Raw genomic sequence first — 10,541 nt, forward strand, 5'->3', positions numbered from 1 at the left:
GGGACAGGTGGGGGAGGGGGCAGGGGTCCCAGGGACTGCTCGGGTGCTGTACTCCCCAAGGGAGCTTCCTACCACTTGTCAGCACACTTTCCACCAAACACATATTCTTCCTGTCACACAGTGTCCCTGTCATACTGTCCCTTTCACACACACCGTCCCCCCAAGATATAGTGTCCCCACTGCCTATTGTTCAAACCACACGCTGTCCCAATCATACTCACCGTCCTCATCACACGCAGTGTCCCTGTCATACAGTGTCCCCATCATACTGTCCCCATCACACACACCATCCCCCCCAAGACATACTGTCCCCACTGCATACTGTTCAAACCACACACATCCTTATCATACTCACTGTCCTCATCACATACAGTGCCCCTGTCACACAGTGTCCCCGTCACACTGTCCCTGTCACATACTGTCTCCTTCCCTCACCATCTTTTCTTAGGGATAGGACAGGCTCCCTGGCTGGAGGGAAGGGCAAGATCAGGGTCCTTTGTGTCCCTCCCTGTGTCCCCCACAGGCTGGCCCTCTCCTCCCTGCCCTGTGTTGTGGTTTCACCCCTTTGGGTTTGGGGGGTCCCAGCTGAGGTCACAGCCGGGGTTGCCTGTCCCTGTCTCCACTTATAAGCAGGCACCAGGGACAACACAGGAGCCCCGTTCAAGGGATGGTTCATGAAGAAAGTGTGTGTGGTCACTGAGGTAACTAGGTTCCCTCGCAGTCTTGGAAACAGCCGAGAGCCGGCCCCTCACACGTGGCTCAGGCTCTCTCGGTAACACGTTGCACAATCGGCAGTGGTGTCACAACCAGGATGCCGACACGGGGACCGTGCCCTGAGCACAGTCAGTTCCCGTGCGTGGTTCTCGTGTGCATGTCTTGTGGCCCTGGGACCACCCTGCACCCCCGCACACAGGAGTCACCGAACCCTCATGCCTGTCCCTCCTTCCAGTCACCACCGGCTTTCACATCTGCTCCATGTCAGCCTGGGGGTGATCCAGCATGTGGCCTGTGGGGTGGGTGTCCTATGGCACGATCTGTCCACGTCCCTGCGCTGCTGGTGGGCTCCTTCTTGTGTCCGCCCAGAGCTCTGTGGTGGGCTGAGCACTGGCGGGCTGGTCCCGGCTGAGGCCTATGCTGGGGCCGATCGGTGCAGGGAGTCTGGGAGCTGCAGCCTCCGTCCCGTGAGGGCCTCCTGTCCCACGTGCTCGCCGCCACACGCCCGTTGTCCTGTGGTCCCGCCTGGGCCGTGTGTGCTCCTGGGGAAGCTCCCCTGTCCCCCCCACGCCCCCCGCCCCCCATGTGCTTCCCACTGGACCAACACATGGCCCTGAGGGTGGGGGTTGTTGGCAAGGTGGGTGCTGCCATCTCCCCTGAAGCAGGAGGGTCTGGTTGTCGGGGGCGGGAGAAGCTTCCTGCCCGGGGCCCTCCCACCCTCCCCGTCAGAGAAGAGGAGTCTAGTTTCCAAGGTGCCAGCCCAGCTGTGACGCCAGGCAGGGGTGTGCGGGCGGGCAGGCGGAACCTGAGCCAGAACGATGGAAAGTGGGGGAGATGGGGATCTCCCCGCGCTTTCCCGTGGCAGCAACCCGGTCACAGGGAAGTTTCCATTTATGGTAAAACACAGGAAGCAGAAGGATCATCCTGAAAATGCCTCTGAGCGGCTGGGCGGTGATGTCACCCGGGCCTGGACGAGCTGTGGCCCCGGGAGGCAGCGGCGGGTTCGCAGTATTTCTGAGGTCGGAACAGGAAATGGTTAATAGTGTTTGCAAATAAAAACTTTTTGTTCTATCCTGTTTTTGAAGCATTTCCCAGAAGTTAGAAAAGAGCACCCAAGTTATTTGCCCAATTTAAGAACCCAATTTTTAAAAATGTGAACAAAACATGACACCATTTATTATAGACAAGAACCGAGATGGTTGGAGTGTCTGTTTGCTAAGGTGACAAGTTACAGATTTCCTGCTCCCCTTTCTTTGTCAACTTTCGAGAACGCTGCTTTTTAACGTGAACTTACTTGCAGCTTAAATTTCCACGTGTGTTTGTGTGTATATGTGGCTGCATTTTGTGTGGGGTGTGTGTGTGTGGGTACGTGTGTGTGTTCGTGTGTCTGCACTCACACGTGTGTGTGAGATGTGTGCTGCGTGTGTCCACTGCGTGACCACCGCTCGGACTCCCAACTTGCTGGTCCCCCGACTGGCACAAGGGCAGCCCCCTGCAGGCCGTGACGCCAGGCACTTGCCAGCTACCTGCCCTCTGGGACCTCCGCTCTGCTCCGGTAGATGTGGGTGAGGAGGGAGCCTGCCCTGCCCCACACTTACCTGCTGATTTCGGTGGAGCCGTGAAATCTGGCTGTGTACCTGTGTGGAAAACTGAACTGTCAGATCAAGCTGTTCTTGCCAGTTATGGTTTATCCTTCACAAAAGTGACGTGTGGCTGGTCAGTTAGGCGATGAACTTGCTTACAGCAAAGATGTCTGCGGCCAAAGTGCCAACCACCTGGACCCCCCCGTCATTGGCCCTGAGGTCCCTGGTCCATCTCTTTGTGGCCCAAGGTCAGTCTCTGTGGCTCTCATGGGTCCCCACCAGGGCTTCGTAGACGTGACTGGCCCCCGGCAGGACAGCAGTCAGTGGACACCAGGGCAAGGAACTTTGGGGAGTGGGGGGTGGGTAAGAAGGGCTTGTGGGAGCAGAATGCTGGACGCTGGACGTGGGGCTGCAAGGGACAGATGCTGCCATCCCAGCCGCTGAATCCATGGCCCCCGCCTGTAGCCCAGAGACACGCACCTTGCCTGCTTGCAGGGGACTGGGCCTGGGATCTGCCCAAGTAGCCTGTGTCCCTGAAGCCGAGGTTTGGGAGAAGGCAGGGGTGAGCCCAGCACGATTATTTCCACCTGACTTTCTCTCCTTGCCTGTCTGTCTCTCTCAACTTCTCTCCTTCCGGACACACAAGGTGGGGTCCAATCAGCTAGGTGGCCTAGAGCTGGAACCTGTGATACCCTCCTCTCCCAGCCTGGCTTCCAGCTCTGACTCATTGGCTATGCTGTCCTGTCCCAAAGCTGGCATTACTCTGGTCCAGCATGGCATGGAGGGGTTTTTGGGGGACCTGCCCAGGCCACGCCCAGGCCAAGAGGGGGACAGAGGCTCTGAACATTGTCACCTGCAGGAGACTGTCCTCATGGCTCGTCAGGGCTGCCAGAAGATCTGCTTTCAAATGCTCCACCTAGAGGTCCCCCAGTGGTGAGGGCTGAGCCCTGCCTTCTAACCATCTTCTCCAAAAACTGAACTCAAGAAGCTAAGTGCCAGGCAGGGGAGTGTGAGCCAAAAGGAGTGTCCACGGAGGCGGGGGGGACCAAGAAAGTGCTGTCTCCATCAGGTAGGGCGGCAGCAAGGGCAGTTGCCCTTGGCACCACTCTCCATCCCTAGCCCGGCCCATTCTGGAGTCATCCATGCATCGGGAGGCTGGTCGCAGAGTGGTGGGCAGACGGCAGAGGGCAGAGTGGGGCGGAAGGGGCTGCTAGCCAGTCTCATTCCTAGAGTCCATCCTTGGAGGGACCTGTGTCCATGCAGGTGGACCCCACACAGCAGGCCAGCTTCGGGGTCACGCACAGCCCTCAGGTGTTGGCTGAACACTGTGCCGTATTCTGCCTTGTCCATCACCCTCTGGTGAAGAAGCCAACCGACTTGTTAGTTGGCGTGAGTAGCTTTTGCAGAGAGCTTGGTTTGTGGGTTTGGGGGGGACAGATAAATGGGCATATGGGAAGAGGCACATGGAGGCTGGCTTCCCTGGAGTCTATCCCCTATGCCTTTTGAGCGATCTTTTGGGAAAGGTATAAGGAAGTTCCTGAACCAAAAAGCTTATTTTTGGATGGTGGTCAGTCCTGATACCAAGACTTCCCTAAACTCAGAGGCAGGTTGTGGTTTCTGGAGCAGAGAAGGCTGTGGGGTGGGCCGTGCAGATGGGGCTGTAGCACGGGGTGGAGCACGGGGTGGAGCACAGGCTCCCACACCCGCAGGCTGTGGACTTACTCAGGGTGCGGGGTCCAGAGAGGCCAGGTGGAGAAGAAAAGCCCTGTGGGGACCTCTGCAGACCATGCTCCAGCTGTCTCCTGGAACCACTGCTGGCCACGTGACCAGGTCCACACGCTTGTTCACCTACACACAATGGCCCTGGACCAGCCAGAAAACCCGGAGCATGAGGTCTTACTTACCATGAGAGCAGGATCTGGGCGTTTACCTCTCTCTTGAACAACAAATCTGGAAGTAGGTGATCCTGAAGTAGTACAGGGATTCCAGCTGTCATCAAGGTTCCAAAGTCTTGACTTTCTGCTTCCTCCGCATGTGGCTTCTAACTGCAAGTTCACCTCATGGTCCAAGGGGGCTGCAGGAGTGCCAGACATCATGTCTGCATCAATGAACAGACGTGGGGGAGAGTGCAGGGGCAGGGGTTTTCCCAGCCAGCTGGTCCTGTAGGATGGAGCCTTCCCAGGAGCACATCCCAATCATTTCCTCTCCTACCCCGTGATCTCACTTTGCTGCAAGGCAGACAGATGGCGCATAGCTGAGACAGCCAAGAAGTTTCGGAAATGCAAAATGTGAAAGGGACATCTACTCACTTGCCAGGATCAGCTGCAGACGGGACAAAGATGAGCAGAGAATTCGTCAGCCGTTGAGAGAGGAGAAGAATTGCTCTGCACGCAGGTCAGAGAGGCTGTCATGGAGTCACAGAGGGTGAGCGAGGGGTTTAGGGAGCCACAGGGGTGAGGTGTTTGCTCTACCCTTGGGAGGTGTGGGCTCATGTCCCACTCTGGAGCTTTTGGGGCCACCAAAAAAGCAGCAGGACTGGGTGCAGCATTCGCAGCCATAGAGGGGTGGGAATGGAAAGATGAAACTGTGACCCCAGCAGGAGGCATGGGAACAGGGAAGGGGCCGGGGGGCAGGTGGAAAGACCCAGGGAGCCCAGGTCCTGGGAGGGGTGGAAGCCTGAGGCCTGAGGACGGTTTTCCAGCGGGTGCCACAAGCCTCATGTGGGGCACACGGCAGCCTGGCCGCGTGCACAAGAAGGGGGTGGTCACTGTGATGCTTCTGTGAGCCAGGGGAGGATGGGGACCCAGACCCACACACACACAAAATATGTCCTGCACGATTCCATTTACATAAAGCCCAAGGTGGTGAAGGGGAATGTCTCCAGTCGTGGAGCTGGAAGGGGTCCTAGCCAGGCTGGAGGGGCCTCTGCAGGGGAGGAGCCTACGGAGTAGGTGGGGGGCTGCCCTTCAGGTGCACAACGAGTCTTTACAAAACCATGACGTTCTGCATTATGTTTTAGCCGTTATATGCAAACATTCTATGTTTCTAGCCAATATAAAGTTAGAAAAAAAAAAAACCCAGAGGAGAATTTGCAAGGATACACACTCAGTGCCTGTCCTCCTGGCCTCGTTTCCGATGGCGAAGGAGCACTGAGCAGTCAGGGACTGAGGCGGCTGGACGGACGGTGACATTTGCACGCGGATGAGTGGGCAGCCCTGTCCATGACAGGTCGTGGGCTGAAGATGCCAGGGCGCACCAGCACACGTTCAGTGTGATTTCTTGCTTGAGGAGAAGACATACCAGTGTGCGTGTGTGTATGTGCCTGGGCCACATACGGACATCAGCCCACCGTGACGATTTTGTGCAGATTTATTTTCTATTGTATGTTTTCCTTTGGATATATCTGTTTGTTTCTCATTTTTCCTAAAATGAAAATATATCGCTTGCGTAATAAAAAATATTCAAGGGGATAAGAAGGAAAGGCCTGTTTCTCATGTCTTGGAGACGAACCCGGTTGCCATGGAGACTGGACGGTTGTCAAGGCCGCGATTGGCTGGTGAGGGTGCGGGATGCAGGATCCAGGGCTTCCTGGGAGCTGGGGCTGGCGCAGCTGTCAGACCGCACTGCGGAGCCCGGTGCCAGCATGGACGGGGTGGACGTGTGGGCCAGCACCCTGGCTCAGCTGATGGCCAAGAGGAAACCCCAGGACACCTGGGAGCTGGTCCCTGAGGAGAACCTGGCATCCGGGCACGTGGAGGGCGGTGGTTTCCAGTACCGGCTGAGGGGGCTTTCCAGGTGCGCGGCAGTGGGCAGGGGCCTTGATGGGTCACTGGGAGGGGAGTGGTTGAAGCTGCTTAACCCCAGCTCGGTCGGCCTTGAGTCTGGAGGCTGGGCTGCCGCCGACCGGCCCTCATGGTCCAGGAGGGGTCATACACCCAGCCGGCTCTTGGCCCCCAGCAGGTAGGTGGGCCGGGGGAAGTGGGGGGCTGGGAGCCACCTCTGTTCAGTCCCTCAGTGCTGGCCACCCCAGTGGGGGCCCTGCAGAAGCGGGGGCGGGGCATATGCCGGGGTGTGACTTGGCCACCCTGGCGTGAGAGCCTTGTTTGCTTGAGGCAGCATCTTCTGGTTTCCATGGCAGCAGAGCCAGCCAGAGCCGGGTAGGGGCAGGTGCCTGTGCTCACGCCCAGCCTGCAGAGGGGCCTGAGGAGGGGGTGCTGAGTCGTGCCCAAAGGGGCACAGGCCCAGAGAGGGGGAGCAGTGTCTGGACTGGGCTGCGGGCCAGGCAGGGGCCTGGCTGGGAACCCCAGTGTTGTGGGGGTCCCTGGGTGAGCCCTGTTCCTCACTGTCATGGTGACAACAGTGGGGACGGGCCAGGCCTACAGGGACCCCACCTAGCCAGGCATCCCTGGCCTTCCAGAGGCCGGCAGGGAGGGGGGCCAGTGGGGAATGGAGCCTCATGGACAGGTCACTGTGGGGACTCTGGGCAGCCACATTTTGACACAGATGCCACAGCTCCTAGTGTCTGAAACCCCTGGGGCAAGGTGTCTAATGGGAGGCTGGGCTCCCCGGGTATTAGGAGAATCAGCAGACCCCCGCCCCCTGCCCCCGCCCTGTGTCTGAGAAGTACCTGTTCCCACAGCCAAGCCCTAGCTGCCTTCAGTGGTAGAGGAGGGTCACAAACACCGTTCCCTTGCCTTTCAGCTTTCCTACAGATAGAAAGACCAGGGAGCGGGTTGGGTGGGGCACAAGGGACAGTGCCACGTTCTGCAACACGGCAGCCGCTGGCCACAGGTGGCCTTCAGTTACACTGAAATGAAGCTGAAAGTTCAGCTCCCCAGGGCGCTCGCCTAGTCCAGCCACACCTGTGGCTGTGGGCTGCAGGCTGGGCGCACACAGATGGAGCCTGTCCTCACTGTCACAGAAAGTTCCATGGGATGGCACTGCCTGCGAGATGCTGGGCAGGCTTCCGGTGTGCATGTGGTTGCTCGTCCATGACCTAAGGGTCTTGGAGAAGGAGCCCACCTCTTGGCCCTGGGGCACATGGCCACAGAGGCCCCAGACTGGTACCTTCTTCAGCCCCAGGGTGCATGGCAGTCTTGCTCGCAGGTTTGGAGCCAGAGGGGACCTGTCCAAGGGGCTTGCTTGCCATCGTCCTGGGAGCCCCCAGCCCTCCTGGCTCTCCCCACCTTCCATGTCCAGGGATTCCCTGCCCATGCTAGCTCACCTTTTCTCCGTGGGGATAGGGCTCTTCCTGCCAGGGCCTCCCCTCATTTCTCTGCTCAGCATGGAGACAGCTTCTGCCCCCCTCACAGGACCCACAGGACTGTCTTTGGCTCTTGACATGTCCTCAGGGCAGTGAAGCCTGAGCCACAACACAAAAGGGCAGCAGGAGGCAGCAGCAGGGGGTGACCTTCCACAGGGGTCAGGCCAGTCTTTGCCATCCAGTGGGCTTTTGGTAGGAAACTCATAGAAAGGGGTTTGCTTTTCAGCTTTCCTGACGACGACGTGCTGCCGGCGAGGGTCGTGCACCTGTGGGAGGGGTCTCGGGTGAAGGAGCTCCTGCTGGGCCAGCCCCCAACCCGGCCAGGGGCAAGGGCCGTCCCTGCCAGTCTGCTCACGGCTGCCTCTGTCCTCCCCACCCCCAGGCTCCAGTGTGGCCGCTGCCAGTGGGGCTGGTCCTCAGCCCACGTGCACATCCTCTTCCAGGCGTGCTTGGACGAGGACAGCCGCCTGGGGCTGGTGAAGATGCGCATCTGGGGCCAGCGGTGCCGGCTCTGCCCGCCGGGCACTGGGGGTGATTGCCAGGTGAGCCTTCTGAACGTGCGGCTCTTTCTCAACAAGCTGGTCCCGGTCATCCTGCAGAAGTGCTATGGGGAGAGCCTCAGCTCCGACCAGTGCCCCGAGATCTGCTTCGGGGAGCGCTGCGAGGCCTGCGATCTGGGCGTCTGCTTCTTCCAGAAGCCCCCAGATCCAGCCTGGGGGCCTGAGGTCAGGAGCACCCCCACCATTAAGGGCAGGTACACCTTGTACGGAGAGGATGGCGTGGCCACTCCCGCTGCTGGCAAGCAGCTGCTCACCCTCGGCAGTGGGCCCGTGGTCGACCGTGCCAGGGGCTACACCCCCAACTCCATCACCATCCCGCTGTCGGTGTCCGACTTCATCAGGAACCCGATTTCTGAGAGCAGCAACTTCTTCAGCCAAGATGATGACATCGTCACCGTCCCCTTCTCCCTCGTGCATGTGCATAGGGACCAGGGGCACGTTGGCCCCAGCTCGGGCTACCCTCCAGCGGCTGACCCCCACGCACCACTTATCATTGCCAAGGGCTCCATCTACTTGCCAACCAGGTCCACGGCCACGCCCAAGCGCAGAGGCCTCCTGGTGAACATCAAATGCCCCATCTTCCATGGCAGAGGCCTCCTTATCAGCAGCATCAAGCCCTTCCAGCTGAAAGGCTTCATCTTCAAAGGCCAGGGCTCCATCTCCAGCCCCACCGACCCTGAGAAGGGCCTGGGCTCGGTCCCCAGTGCTGCTGAAAATGACCCCCCACCCGTGTCCTATATCATTGGCCTCACGGATGATGGGGAGGGCTCTGTCACCTTCCCCTCGTCTTTGGCAGACCTCATCAGAGACAACTCCATCCCCGGCATTGACGGCTGCGTCACCTTCCCCTTCATCTTTACGGATGAAGACAAAGGCAAGAATGCTCCTGCCAATACCCCCCCAAGGCAAGGAGGAGGGTGGTGGTGACGGCCCTGCCCCTGCCGGCCAGGATCCTCTCCCGGGCACCCATGCCCGTAGACCTGTCACCATCAGCGAGGGCTCCATCAGCATCCCCTTCTCCGTCTTCAACCTCATAAGACACAAAGGCCCTGGCTCCATTGCCAGTGGCCGCCGGAGCAGTGGCCTGGCCATGCATGGCTATGATAAGAAGATGATGCAGCCAAGGGCCAAGCTCAGCGGGTCCGGCTCCGATCCCGGCTGGGAGGAGGACTTCTGCTGGGATGACGACTGCTGCGCGCCGCGTTTCGACCCCTATGAAGAAGTGTGGATCTGGGTGTCCATGACTGTCTGTGTCCTCTGGATCATGTACCTGTACAAGTTCAGCCCCTGATGGCCACCGCAAGCCTGACGCTGCCTGCCGGTGTCTCCCCGTGCCCCTCAGCCGCAGAGCAGCGGGACCCTCTGCCCCTGCCCGCAACCCCAGGGCCCCCAACCCACACCTGCCCGCCCTCCCCAAGCCGAGCCTGGGCCCACAGCCTTCTCCTGCACCCCTGCTTCTGTGTGTGTAGTCTCCTGATGGGAGTCGTGGCTTCACAGACGTCCACACCATGATTATCTGCCAAGCTGCCCACCTGGGGTCCAGGCGTGTGTCTGTGTGAGTGTTATGGTCCAATAAAATAAAAGTTAAAAGGAGAAAAAGAACAGTGTGCCTGTGCTGCGAGGAAGCTGGCCCCCAGGAGAAGGTTTTTAGGTGGGAGGGTGTGCTGTGCACATCACTGTCCCCCGTTGGCCCCTGTGGGGAGTGGGTCATATGCACTTCTTCCCCTGATAGCTTCTGGATTCCTGGCCAGGGGTGACGGGACAGGACATCCAGGCCAGCCTCCCCTTCAGCAGCGTTCCTGTGTGTATCCATGGGATTTTCCTGGGTGCTCCCTGGGGAATGATTAAAGCCCCCCTTGAGCCTGGGCTGGTGACCCCCCAGCATGCATCTTTCCCGAAGCTGTTCCCCCTGAACCGTGGCCAAGAAGACATATCCCACCCAGAGGGCAGGGGCCGAGACACAGCCCTGCCAGCCCCCAGGACCCTGGACCCCTCCAGCACTGGTGCGGTTTGAGAAGGGCTGTCTGTGCCAGAAGTCAGAGCCCTCCTGTCCATCAGTCACACTCTGAATTTCTACCTTCAAAGGCCAGACAGCCCACTTCCACAGGGTGGGGGTTGGGCTGCATGGCTCCCAGCAAGGTGGGTCAGTGGGCACGACCCTGTCAGGTCGCCACACCCTCTTCCTTTAGGCCTGACCTGGCCCCCAGCACCCCAGGTAGGTGGGGCCGGGTCTGGAGGGACCCCAGGGTCAGACAAGAGGGTCTGGGGAAGCCTTGCCTTATGGGGAGGGGTGAGTGTACGGAGACCTCTGTCCAGGGCTCTCTGTCCAGCTGCCCTGAGCCTGACCTGGATCCTGCAGGACCCTGCCGGGGGAGGCAGGGAAGACCTAAATCCAGACTCTCCATGTCCCTGTCTACACCG

The 10,541-nt window shown here is 59.5% G+C and overlaps 1 protein-coding gene across 1 annotated transcript; it reads left to right on the forward strand.

The window, feature by feature from the left end:
* The first annotated feature begins 5,868 nt into the window (after positions 1-5,868).
* Positions 5,869-9,719, forward strand: RTP5 (receptor transporter protein 5 (putative)). The gene is given in 3 exon segments (XM_032857742.1): positions 5,869-6,092; positions 7,943-9,017; positions 9,019-9,719. Coding segments are annotated over 3 exon segments (1,620 nt in total). The 5' UTR covers positions 5,869-5,940; the 3' UTR covers positions 9,412-9,719.
* The last annotated feature ends 822 nt before the right edge of the window (positions 9,720-10,541 follow it).

This window comes from Lontra canadensis, unplaced genomic scaffold (genome assembly GCF_010015895.1).
Source record: "Lontra canadensis isolate GAN:19392208 unplaced genomic scaffold, GSC_riverotter_1.0 scaffold13, whole genome shotgun sequence".
In the NCBI taxonomy this organism is placed as follows: domain Eukaryota; kingdom Metazoa; phylum Chordata; class Mammalia; order Carnivora; family Mustelidae; genus Lontra; species Lontra canadensis.